We start from the raw sequence: 13,777 nt of genomic DNA on the forward strand, positions 1-13,777 counted from the left end.
CTTTCTCTCAAAAATAAAATAAACATTAAAAAAAAAAAAAGAACTCATTTTCCCTGACGTTACCCATACTGGATATTATTATTTATTTATTTATTTTTAACAAACTCACAAACTCACAAATGCTATCTCTATTGTTTTTGGATTTCCCTGATTATTGTGAGAGTGAGCATCTTTTCCTACGTTTTCTTGGTCATCTGGATTTCTTATATGAGTTTTTTTTTTTTAATTTTTTTTTTTTAACGTTTATTTACTTTTGAGACAGAGAGACACAGAGGATGAACGGGGGAGGGTCAGAGAGAGAGAGGGAGACACAGAATCTGAAACAGGCTCCAGGCTCCGAGCTGTCATCACAGAGCCTGACGCGGGGCTCGAAGTCACCAGCCGTGAGATCATGACCTGAGCCGAAGTCGGACGCTTAACCGACTGAGCCACCCAGGCGCCCCTCTTATGTGAGTTTTTAAGATATAAAATAGGTTGTAAATATTTTTCTCCCACCTTCTTAATATGTTAATTTTATTTGTGGTGACTTTTTTCCTGTAGAAATCCTCTTCTTAATGTCCTCTGCGATTGGTATCTTAATTAGGGAAGGTTTTTTTTTTTTTTAAGCCCAGGATTATTAGAAATGGTTTTAAAGATAGTTTTCCTCAATTTTAATAGTTTTGATTTTAGATTTGAATCTTTGATATAGAATTGATCTGTGTAAAAAGTAATTTTATTTTTTTCTAAATAGAAGGTCAAATTGTACTCTAACCATTATTGACCAGTCCATACTTTCCACTGATCTGAAATGCTCATTAAAATAAATTCCGGTGCGTGTGTGGCTCAGTCGATTAAGTGTCCAACTTTGGCCCAGATCATGATCTCACAGTTCATGAGTTTGAGCCCCGCACTGAGGTCTCTGCTATCAGCGTAGAGCCTGCCTGTCTCCCTCTCTCTCTGCCCTTCCCTGTCCACCCCCCCCTAAAATAAATAAACATTAAAAAACTCCCTAAATATAAGGATCTATTTGGGTCTTATATTTATTCTGTGTATTTATTGTCCTAGTGTTCTAAATATTAGTTTATGTATTATTCTCTTACAGAGAAATCTCTCCATCATTGTACTTCCAAGATTTTCTGTTGTTCATTTTCACTTCTGGAGGATTTTAGGAACAATGTCAGATTCCATTTAGAATCCGGTTGTGATTTTAAGTGAGATTAACCTGGAGAAAGTTGACAGCATTATCGTAACCCTCACTCATCTGAATGGACATTCTGTGCTTTATGTTCTTTGTAAAGATGCTTTATAAACGTAATTTCATATGCCCCCTGCAGGAACCCAAAAGGTTTGATTAGTCTCAAAAAGGTTTGATTCAATGAGGGAATCAAAATTCTGAGAAGTAATTGTTCAAGGTCACTTGATTAGTAAATTGCTAAGCCAAAATTTTAATCACAATTTGACTCCAGAATATTGCTTCTTAACCATTATTGGATAGTTGTCTTTAATGTGTCTTTAACTTTAAAAGAACAGGGTTATGTTTCAAGAAGAGAAAGGCTAAATCTTTCTAGGTTCTTTTTTTAAGTTTATTTTGACAGAGAGAGAGAGCAGGGGAGGGGCAGAAAGAGACAGAGAAAGAGAATCTAAGCAGGTTCCCTGCTGTCAGGCAGAGCCCAACGTGCGGCTCCATCTCACAACTGAGATCATGACCCTAATGACTGAGCCACCCTGGTGCCCCTCTCTTGCTTCTTTATTGAGGAACTGATGGCCATGAGCTCCCTGGTGGGAAGTTAGAGACTGTGGCCACTAGAATGAATAAGAGGACAGTTTTAAAAAAAAAAACCATGATGATCTACTAAAGATAGGGGTACAAGGTGGTCTAAAAGTCTGAGGATATGTTCAGGTGTGTGTATTTGGAAACTCATGACTGGGAAAGGTAAGGCAGGCTCACGAAGAAACTCTCCGAGGTCAGAGTGCACAGTGTGGACCTTATCTGGGTATCACAGGATTTGGAGAAGAATCGGGAGGCTTCATGTTCCCTGACCGTTCATAACGCCACCTACACCCTAAAGTCTGGGTCATGAACCCCTCCTCCTTTTCCCTCTTCTTAAGAGCTTCTCTTAACCTTTCTGTTGGAAATAAAGATTGACTAAACACAGAAGACCTAAAGAAAGGACTACTATGTAATCATTAAAGATGACGGTACAGAAAATATTTAATGCCATGGGGGAATGTTCTAAGTACAAAAGCTGAGTATAAAACCAGAAGCCAGTCTGATTCCATTTTGCTTTAGAACATTCTATGTACACATTCTGTATAAACATATACACCAAAAGATAATAATAGCTAATAGGGTGAATATCACATGATTTTTTATCTTCTTGCTCATAATTCTGTATATTTTCCAAATTTATTATGATGAAAACTGTCTTTACAAATAGGGGGAAAAAAACAAATACACACACACGCACGCACACACATGCACACACACCTCAACACCAATTAAGGTGGTACCCCCAGACGTACTGCATCAAAAGAGAGCCTAGCAGGGTCCAGCCAGGTGTTTGAACAAGTCCTCCTCTGGAAGATTTTGATGTTCACTGGAGATTGAGAACCATGTGAGTTTAAAGGGCCATATGCATTCATTCTAATGACAGGTTTCTCAAGAGCAAGAGTAACAAATCCTTGGGTCTATAAAGTTACTGTACTTGACCTACCTGCACGGAGCTCCCTTTCCCTGGATGACCTCACATCCCTCTATGGGGGTGCAGAGGCCAGAGTCCCGGCGGTCCAGGCGTGCCTGGCTCTCATACCCTGGTCTGCAGCGACACTCTGCTTCCTTGGTCCACTCATTTTTTACACACTGGGCAAATTCGCCACAGGCCAGGAATTTGCAAGGGTCTGCTTGATCAGCTGTAAGATATGGGACAGATTTAAAACAATTTTTTTTAATGTTTATTTATTTTTGACAGAGAGACAGAGCATGAGTGGGGGAGGGGCAGAGAGCGAGGATGACACAGCATCCCAAGCAGGCTCCAGGCTCTGAGCTGTCAGCACAGAGCCCGGGTATGGGATGGATTTTAATGAATGCATGGATTGCTGAGCAGTGGAACAGGCAGAAGTCAAAGGCAAGAGACCAAATATATTTGCCATCACTCCATTTTGGACTGGTTTGTACAGCAGTGATAACAGACTGGAATGAAAAGGGAAACACACATTTCTGTATCTGAGTTTATGACAATGATAACATATTTACTCTGAATATAATCATGAACAAACTTGGTGGTGCATCAGAATCAACTAGAGGCCTTGTGAAACACAGATTCCTGGCCCCAGCCTCAGAGTTTCTGATGCAAAGCGTTTGGGATGGGGGCTGAGAATCTGTAGGTCTAGGGAGGTCCCAGGTGATGCTGATGCATCTGATCTGGAGAGCACACTTTGAGAACCACTGCAGTAGAGAATTAAGGTTTTTTGTTTGTTAGGTTTTTAAAGTAAGCATTTTCTGCAGCAATGAGTTACAAAAGTATATATTTAAGATCAGGTGTATACCTTGTAAAGTAGTCAAATAGTCGTTTATGTGGACAGTTTTGAGAACTCAGGACAATTTACTGCTTTAAAAAATATCTTTCTCTTAGTCCCTTGCTGATCCCTCTGGCCCCAGTGTTAGAGATCTTTCCTTTGGGTTAATCGTTTTTCCTCTATTAAAATTCAAGTGGATCTCTAGTTTCTGTTTTTTTGTTTTGTTTTGTTTTGTCACTGTTCTCTTTTACTTTAAATTCTGTAGCTGTGTCTCAATTTTTTTTTTTGTAAATGAGAATCTCAGAGTATTTAGCTCAGAAGGCCTGTGGCCCCTGCCAGCTCTTCCCTGTTTTTATAGAGCTAAGCACACTGAGCTCTCAGGCAGAGAAGCAAATGGCCTGAGTCCCCCAATGCTGATGGCAGAACCTGCCTCTGGGCCGAAGACACTTCTTCCTTCTGCCCTGGAAGGAGCTCCTGCTGAATTACAGCAGCCATTTATCTTTCAGATTGTTCTTTCAAAAGGAACATACTCCATGCAAGGAGTTAAGGCACAGGTAGCCATGCATGAAGCTATTCTTCCAAGAAGCCTAGGGGAAGGTAAGAAATACATACAGATATTTCTATAGGAAAAGCCCCTACCTTGTCCACTGTAAGAGCTGTAAGATGAACTCTAAATACAAGTTAGAGAAGAGATCGTTGTTTCAATTATTTAAAGTGAGTTGCATTTGTATGCACAAAGACTAGGAAAGGCATTCCAGCTGGACCCAGCAGCATGAACAGAGGCATAGAGGAGGGAGAGCAACAGATATGAGAAAAGAGAGCCAGGAAAGCCCAGTTTGGAGGCAACAAAACCTTGTGGACTGGAAGGAAGGGAACTAAGACTGGAAAGGAAGTTAAGGTCAAACACTGGTAGGTCTTGGATGCCATGCTAAGGAATTTGGACTCTCCAGGCAGGTGGGAGCCATGGAGGATTTCTGGGCAAGGGAAGGGTATGATCAGAATTGTGCATTAGAAGACATGTAAACACAACTTAGAATTGTCAGAATTAGGATGATTTCAGTGATCATCTTGTCCTGTATTCCCCAAGTGGGAACATTTGCAGAACTCTAAGTCAGCAGGATTTAATAGGTTTTATACTAGAAAGAGGTTGGTGGCTAAATAAGTACTTTTTGTTTTCGTTCTTTGTTTTTTTAATGCAGGGTGAAATAAATGTAACAGGTTTCTTTCTCTTTCCTTTGTTTCTCTTTCTCTTTCTTCCCTCCAACCTCAACCTCTTCTCCTTTTACTTTTAAATCTCTTTAGGGTCATTAATAAGCTAATGTCTATTGTGAATCTTCAAGTGGAGAAGAACATAGTCAGCTGCTTTGCCGAATTTACTGCCCACATAAGCTCTGTGTAGGGTCACTGGGGGGACATGGCATGGGGTGAGAATTCCAATAAACCCCTTCATTCACTACCCTGATCCAGCGCCTCCCTGTGGTGGAAGAAGTGATAGTGAGGTAGATTAATAAAACCAGCCCGAGCTGTGGGCATGAGCACTTCCTTGAAAATATATACCTGGGTCTTCCAGCAAGGTAGACAATGCTAGAAGACTTTACGTGAAGTTCTATTTCTCTGCAGCATAAACAAACAGGCCTGACTACTGTGAACTGGCTTTCTGTGCTTCAAAGTTCCTAAAGTTGGCCATGTTGTGGGATCCTTGTCATTGTTTAGAAAATGATTGAGATTTACCCTGACAACCCAGGTGATTCACATCCAGGGCCTGGTTTAATAAATAACAGCTGTCAGCAACTTTACACTCAAGACTTTAGTCTTGAAAACACAAGTCAGGGAGGAATAGAGGCTCCACTTCCTTCTCTCTGCAGTGGAGAAATACACTAACTCGGAAAGCTGACTCAATGTACAGATTCTAGTCCTCTGAAGAGTAAAGGTGTGATAACCAAATGAGTTTCCCATTAAAAAAATATTACCGATTTACCGTAATTTCTTTCGGCCCTGCCCGACATTGTCTATGCACCAGTAAGGCTGAACAGAATGCAATAGGCAACGTTGGGGAAATAAATTTATCCAAATTTGGGGGCCCTGGATCAGATATATTTGAAGGACAAGTGCACCTTGTTTACAAATAACTTGCTTTTCCCATGGTATTTATTCAGGACAGGTCTAGAGAGAAGTAGGAGACTTCAAATCACTGAGCTTAGTTTTTGTTTGCTGTGTATACCTTCTTGGGTACTAAGACAACTTTCACTGATTCAACAAACACCAACTGGGCCCTTCAAAATCTGCAGCAGTAAGGATTTCAGACAAACTAATTGCTTTAGATTTTTATTTTAGCCTTATATAAAATTTTACATGTTAGAGAGAATGTTAGAGCTGAAAGGTATTTTAGAACCGTCTCATGAATTTGTTCACTTTGCAGGTGAGGAAGCTGAGGCCCCAAAGTTGAGTGTTGCAAAGACCACGGGCTGTTTGTGTTGGTCATCTGCGTGAGGGCAAGTCCCAGGGAAGGAAAGAGCCAGGAGGGGGAGCCGTGGGACCACAGCAAGTAAAGGCAATTGCAGCGAGTTAGAATGGTACCAGAAGACACAGTATTTACAATACTAATTTGCAAAGCAGCCCATACCGCTTCCATTATTATACCTTAAAAATACTTTTCTTTGGGGCGCCTGGGTGGCGCAGTCGGTTAAGCGTCTGGCTTCAGCCAGGTCACGATCTCGCGGTCCGTGAGTTCAAGCCCCGAGTCAGGCTCTGGGCTGATGGCTCAGAGCCTGGAGCCTGCTTCCGATTCTGTGTCTCCCTCTCTCTCTGCCCCTCCCCCGTTCATGCTCTGTCTCTCTCCCAAAAATAAACGTTGAAAAAAAAAATACTTTTCTTTGGTGTGCTGATGGCCCTCTACTTACATACCACACTTGGAGGGGCACCTACAGCTTCGGGCTTCAGGCAAAGACTGAGAACTGGCTGTGAGCTGACTGTGGAAGGAAGTGCCACGGAAGAGAAGAGACTGTATGATGAACAAAAGTTTAGTAGAAATTTCTTTTTTTTAAAAACTCTTTTCAATATTTACTTACTTATTTTTGAGAGAGAGAGCATAAGCAGAGTAGGGGCAGAGAGAGAGAGAGAGACACAGAATCTGAAGCAGGCTCCAGCTCTGAACTGGGCCTCAAACTCGTGAACCTCAAGATCATGATCTGAGCTGAAGTCAGATGCTTAATCCCCTGAACCACCCAGGTGTTCCTAGTAGAAATTTCTTAAGTAAAGCTTTCCCTATGCTTTGATTATTTTCTTTCTTTGTCATATCTTAAAGACATTTCTCCTTAGAATGATGGACTCATTCATCATTCACTGTAGGCCACATGACTCTTTGCCTCCTCCTTAACACATCCCCAGTGCTTTGCACAAAACAAAAATAAAGTCAGTCTGAACTTCTCGCTCTCTGTTCTTGATTTGGTCAATACTGATAATGTAAACATTATGTAGTAAAAACCTGAACTGCTCTGTTCTGAACACAATCTGTAGCTTGGAAAGAGAGAGTTCAAGGAGATTTGAGATCAACAGTTGATTAGGAAGAGAACAATTAGATGTCATTTTCTAGAAGAATATTTTCAAGTCATAATCAAGCTGTGTGTGGATTAGAGGAAGGGAAGTCTCCATGATTGGTGTATAGCCTAGTTGGTCTATAATTGCCATAGCTTCCTGGATTTGCTTAAGCCCTCTTTAAATACATTATTTTTATGGTGGGCTCTATAGAGAGGTTTCTTCACGAGCCTGTATCATACCCACCAAGTATGACTTGGTGTAGCCCCTGGGGTTACTATAATTGCTAGCTGGCAAAATGACCTAATTTTCTGTCCTTCACGTAGGGAGCTCTTCTGCACAGCAAATTTGACAATCTCTGTCCAGGGTACTTGGCCTTAGTGTGTTGAGCAGTGTCAGGGTCTGCGAGTTTGCAGATGGTGGGAAAGTTCCATGTCCATCCTGGCACCAAGAGGTCCTAAGCCTAGTCTTTAGCTTCCTATGTGGATGCCAGAGGTAGTCAAGGCACTGTCATTCCATTTCAGGACTTGTTCCCAAAGTAGTCTAGGGATCATGATCCTGCACTCCAGCTTCACCAGGAGTGCAGTGACAATGATTTACATAAACAGGGAGCTCACATTTATCTACAGCCATTTTGTGTTTGGCATTGTGTTGGGCACTTCAAACAAGTCTTCATTAATATTCACAACTTTCCTAAGTAGATACCACTGACCTCATTTTCATTTTATTTTATTTTATTTTATTTTTTATTTTTGGGACAGAGAGAGACAGAGCATGAACGGGGGAGGGGCAGAGAGAGAGGGAGACACAGAATCAGAAACAGGCTCCAGGCTCCGAGCCGTCAGCCCAGAGCCTGACGCGGGGCTCGAACCCACGGACGCGAGATGGTGACCTGGCTGAAGTCGGACGCTTAACCGACTGCGCCACCCAGGCGCCACAGCTGACCTCATTTTCATAAGCAAGAAAACTCAAGTCTTGTTATCTAGTAAGTATAATCCCAGATTAACATCCACATGTCTGCTTACAACTTCAGCTTTTGATATCATTCTAGTGGTTTTCAAATATGGGGTTTCCAGGAGAGACCTTAGGGCTCCAATGGGCGAACAAGGGATGGGGGGAGGCAAGCATGCCAGCATGTCCACTTGTACAGGTTTACATATCAGACTTCCACGAATGCTTTGAACAAAGGCTCTCTTAACTAAACCGAAGTTCAAACCATCGTCTGCCAAAACTCCTCCATTAGACAGAATGTTTCCTTGTACAAAGTACCGTCTGACACCACAATAACTCCACATTTGTTTCTGTTGCTAAAATGTAACAGCAATAAACATGACTTGAAGTAAGTGAGCTGTCACATGGGGCTTGGAAATACTTGTATCATTCTGAGATTTCCAGTGTAAGCACATTTTATGTATTAGTTTCTTCCCTGGATTTGCTTATATAATGTCTTTCGTCTGTATGCCAAAGGTCCTGAAAAGCATTCCCAACTGGTTGTGGAGGAAGGATGTCTCCTAGCTCTTCATCATGTGATAAAAACCATTTCAATAAGTGTTCTTTGCCTGCAGGGAACACTTTGAGGAATTTTACAGTTCACATTAAAAGTCCTGTCCTCTCATTAGATGCTAAAAAAGCATTGGACAAAATACAGCATCCTTTTTTGATAAAAACCCTTAAAAAAGTAGGGATAGCAGGACCATATCTCAAGATCATAAAGGCCATAAATGAAAGTTCCACTGCTAATATCATCCTCAATGGGGAAAAACTGAGAACTTTCCCCCTAAAGGTCAGGAAGGATGTCCACTCTCACAACTGTTATTCAACATAGTGTTGGAAGTCCTAGCCTCAGCAATCAGACAACACAAATGAATAAGAGGCATCCAAATCGGCAAGAAGTAAGCCAAACTTTCACTCTTTTCAGATGGCATGATACTCCATAAGGAAAACCCAAAAGACTCCACCAAAAAACTTCTAGAGCTGATACATGAATTCAGCACAGTTGCAGGATATAAAATCCATGTATAGAAGTCAGTTGAATTTCAATACACCAACAATAAAGCAGCAGAGAGAGAAATCAAGGAATCAATCCCCTTTACAACTGCACCAAAAAACATAAAAAACCTAGGAATAAACCTAACCAAAGAGGTAAAAAATCTATACACTGAAAACTATAGAAAGCTTAGGAAAGAAATTGAAGAAGACACACACACACAAATGGAAAAACAATCCATGCTCATGGATTGGAAGAAAAAATATTGTTACAATGTCAATACTACCCAAAGCAATCTACACATTCAATGCAATCCCTATCAAAATAATACCAGGATTCTTCACAGAGCTGGAACAAACAATCCTAATATTGGTGTGGAAGCAGAAAACACCCTGAATAGTAAAAGTAATGTTCAAAAAGAAAACCAAAGGGGTGCCTGGGTGGCTCAGTTGGTTAAGCGTCTGACTTCGTTCAGGTCATGATCTCACAGTTCATGAGTTTGAGCCCTATATCAGGCTCTGTGCTGACAGCTTGGAGCCTGGAGCCTGCTTCAGATTCTGTGTCTCCCTCTCTTGCTGCCCCTCACCCGCTCACTCTCTATCTCTTAAACATAAATAAACATTTAAAAAAAATTAAAAAAAAAAAAAAAAAAGAAAACCAAAGCTGGAGGCATCACAATTCTGGACTTCAAGCTGTATTACAAAGCTGTAATCATCAAGACAGTCTGGCACAAAAACAGACACTCTGATCAATGAAACAGAATACAGAACCCAGAAATGGAGCCACAAAGATATGGCCAACTAATCTTTGACAAAGCAGGAAAGAGTACCAATGGAATAAAGTCTCTTCAGCAAGTGGTGCTGGGAGAACTGGACAGCAACATGTAGAAGAATGAACCTGGACCACTTTCTTACACCATACACAAAAATAAACTTAAAATGGATGAAAGACCTAAATGTAAGACAGGAAGCCATCAAAATCCTAGAGGAAAAAGAGGCAAAAAAATTGGCTTTGGTGACAGCAACATCTTACTTGACATGTCTCCAGAGGCAAGGGAAACAAAAACAAAAATGAACTATTGGGACCTCATCAAGATAACAAAGCAAAGGAAACAATCAGCAAAACTAAAGGGCAACTGATGGGATGTGAGAAGATATTTGCAAAGGACATATCAGATAAAGGGTTAGTATCCAAAATCTATAAAGAACTTAACAAACTCAACATGCAGAAAACAAATAATCCAGTGAAGAAATGAGCAAAAGACATGAATAGACACTTTTCTGAAGAAGACATCCAGATGGTTAACAGACACATGAAAAGATTCTCAGCATCACTCATCATTAGGGAAATACAAATCAAAACCACAATGAGATACCACCTCACACCTGTGAGAATGGCTAACATGAACAACTCAGGCAACAACAGATGTTGGCAAGGGTGCAGAGAAAGGTGAACCCTTTGTACTGCTGGTGGGAATACAAACTGGTGCAGCCACTCTGGAAAATAGTATGGAGGTTCCTCAAAAACTTAAAAATAGAACTACCCTATTACCCAGCAATTGCACTACTAGGTATTTATCCAAAGGATACAAAAATGCGGATTCAAAGGGGCACGTGAACCTCAATGTTTATAGCAGCGCTTTTGCCAATAGCCAAAGTATGGAAAGAGCCCAAATGTCCATCAACTGATGAATGGATTCAGAACATGTGGTATGTATATATAACAGAATATTACTCAGTGATTAAAGAGAATGAAATCTTGCCATTTGCAACAATGTGGACGGAGCTAGAGTGTATGATGCTAAGGGAAATAAGTCAGTCAGAGAAAGAAATGTATCACATGATTTCATTCGTATGTAGAATTTAAGATACAAGACAGATGAACATAAGGGAAGGGAAGCAAAAATAATATAAAAACAGAGAGGGAGACAGGCCATAAGAGACTCTTAAATACAGAGAACAAACTGAGGGTTGCTGGTGGGGTGTTGGGTGGGTGGGAAGGGCTGAAAGGGCGAGAGGCATTGAGGGGGACACTGGTTGGGATAAGCACTGTTATATGTAAGTGATGAATCACTAAACTCTATTCCTGAAAAAAACTATTTTGATTAAAAACAAAAAGATCATGGTCCTGTTCTCCAAGCAGCTTAGACATTCATAGGTTCTTGATGGTCCAAGAATGTCTTTTCCTAGCTTCCTGTTTCTAGTCATGTTTGTCAGGCCTGAAAACAGACTCTCCTGGTCTGCTAGGCCTTTGAGGGTCTCAGGGGCTCATGTTACCAACTCCAGTTCCTAGCGCACCGCCCTCTTCCCCGCTCGCTGCAGAGTGTCCTGTCACTTGGTAACCTTGGGGCTGTGAATTGATTGACGGCCCTTCTGCCCTGTTCTTCTCTTCTTTATAATTTCATTCTGCCCTTCTCTTACGCCCTGGCAACACTCACGTGTGGTACAGGAAGTGAAGTATCTCCTTTGATAGGGTCCTGTCCTAAGGCAGAATTTCAGCTCTGTTTGGCTGAAACTCAGGCTTCACCCGGGCTGAGGGCCCCTGAGGTCTTTTTCGTGGACTTCCCCCTCCTCCACCAGGCCATTTCAATGTGATGAAGGCTAGTGTTCGCTAGATGGCGCTCAATAGCAAAGAAGTAGGAATAGATTTAAGGGATGAAATTTTAAGACCCGGGGCTGCTTCCTCCTTAAAAACCACTGTGCGGTAAGCTCCGGTGGAGGAAACAGAAGTCTGGAAGGAATTGGCGCGGTGGCGGAAGGAGCTGCAGGGGACGGCTGATAGAGCCATTATTACTCTATGATTACCGCGACAGATCCGGCCTGGACGCCTGGGGGAATGTGGTGGAAACTCCTGGATCATCTTTTCCCATTCCCAAAAGGCACAGCTTGGGCTGCGGAGTTACCAGGCAGGCGGGCCCGCCGCGCCCTGGCGCCCAGCGTGACCAAGCTTCACACCTGGACGCAGTGACCAGATTTCCCACGAGTGGCGTGGGAGTAAACCTGGCCTCGCGCGCGCCTGCCCGCTGCGGGGACGGGTGGGACGGGGAGAGGAGGGGGGGTTGGGGTGGGGGGGTAGGAGGAGGGGTAGAGGTCGGGGCAGCTGTAGTGCCCTTTCTCCAACCCTCCCCCCCCCCCCCCCCCCCCAGCTCTTAGCCAAGGCTTTGAGGTCCTGGTTTCATATGTGGGGACGAGGGGAAGCGTCATTTCTTTGAGTCACTGGTAATCTGCAGGGCCCAGGACACATGGCTTTAGCCCAGCATACGCTTAGGTGCTGAAGAACGTGTTTTAAATTCTTTAATCAAAATAAAAAAAAAACCCACCAATTAATATAATCCAAGTTGGATATATTCATCTTTATACCAATGCAGTCATAGGATATACTTTTTAGTATTTTCATTAATTAATATTAGTATTTTTATTACTATTCATGAAAGGCCTAGTTAAGGCAGAACTGGTAGTCTGTTTCCTTCTCAAGATGTGAATATTACTTTAATACCGTGCTTGGTGCTTAGCACTTAGTAATTTGAATAAACATGACCCTCCCCTGAGGGTTCCTTTGAGATACAATGCAGGGGCCTCACCTTCCACACTGGCCCACCTGCTTTATTTTCCCAAATCCTGAGAATATTCTGGGATTTGCTGCACCAGCAGAGGGAGTGAGTCTGCTTATCTCTGCTGTCAGTGCAGAAGCCTCTAGGAAATGCCCTGGGCACTTCCCAGTGACTGGCTGTGGTTGTGGGAAAGTAGGTTAGCATCTTTAGGTCTCATTTGGCTCTCCTATAAAATGGGTTCTTTAAACCAGACGATCGCTAATGTCCCTGCAGCTCAAATATAAATCTCCCATTCTAGGTGTCCTACTGGAACAAGACAGCAGGAACATTAGCTGGACACGCTGGCACAAACCTCCAGAACTGTGGATGGAATTCGGTGATTAAAAGAACTTTAAGCGGCACCTGGGTGGCTCAGTTGGTTAAGCATTCGACTCTTGATTTTGGCTCAGGTCATGATCTCACGGTCCTGAAACTGAGCCCCACATAGATTCTGCGCTGATCATGGAGCCTGCTTGAGATTCTCTCCCTCTCCCTCTGTCCCTCCTTGGCTCTCATGTGTGAGTGCTCTCTCTCTCCAAAAAAGTTTAAAAAAAAAATAAAAGAACTTAAAAAAATCTATATATAAGTTAGTACTTCATTGTTTTATTATTTTATTATTGGCCAAAACATGTTTAGCTTATGGCTTCTTGCTGAAGGGCTGGATTAGGGTGAGAATAATCATTCAACAATGAATAGCACATAGCATAGCACCATCCATGTGCTTGAAGCTTAATACACATTTGTGGAATTAAATAAATTAGTAATGGGAGTTCTTTTCTGGTTTAAACGGACATGTAATATGAAAAACCTTGAATTTCACTTTAATTTGCCACCATTCTCAAGAACAACCACCACCAACTATGTATAGTAGGCTCTCAGTAACTCTTTTATGAATGCATGTGTGAATGCCTTTCTACATCTTGCCCCGGATGAGACGTTCCAGAATTATTTCTGCTCTCGGTCATTATTTATATCTACCAAACTGAGATGTTTTGGGTGCATGGGTGTTAGGGCCTGAGTGTCCCAGGATCAGCTGGCAGAGGGAGTGCTCAGATAGCAGGGGCTGTGGGAGGCTGTGCAGCTGGGCTGAAGCCCAGGCTTCCCTACAGGGTGTGCACTAGGGGGTTCCATGAAGGACTCTAGGAGCATCTTCAGGAAGCTCCATGGGGAGG

At 42.3% G+C, this 13,777-nt stretch overlaps 1 protein-coding gene across 2 annotated transcripts in view; it reads right to left on the minus strand.

The window, feature by feature from the left end:
* IMPG1 (interphotoreceptor matrix proteoglycan 1) overlaps positions 1–13,777 on the minus strand; it is a 132,502-nt gene that overhangs the window by 4,861 nt on the left and 113,864 nt on the right. For both annotated transcript variants that reach the window (XM_047860032.1, XM_047860031.1), the window contains one exon: positions 2,694–2,889. In XM_047860032.1, coding sequence (XP_047715988.1) covers positions 2,694–2,889 — 196 coding nt within the window. The remainder of the gene's footprint in view (positions 1–2,693; positions 2,890–13,777) is intronic.

The sequence above is a fragment of the Prionailurus viverrinus genome, chromosome B2 (assembly GCF_022837055.1).
Source record: "Prionailurus viverrinus isolate Anna chromosome B2, UM_Priviv_1.0, whole genome shotgun sequence".
Lineage (NCBI taxonomy): Eukaryota > Metazoa > Chordata > Mammalia > Carnivora > Felidae > Prionailurus > Prionailurus viverrinus.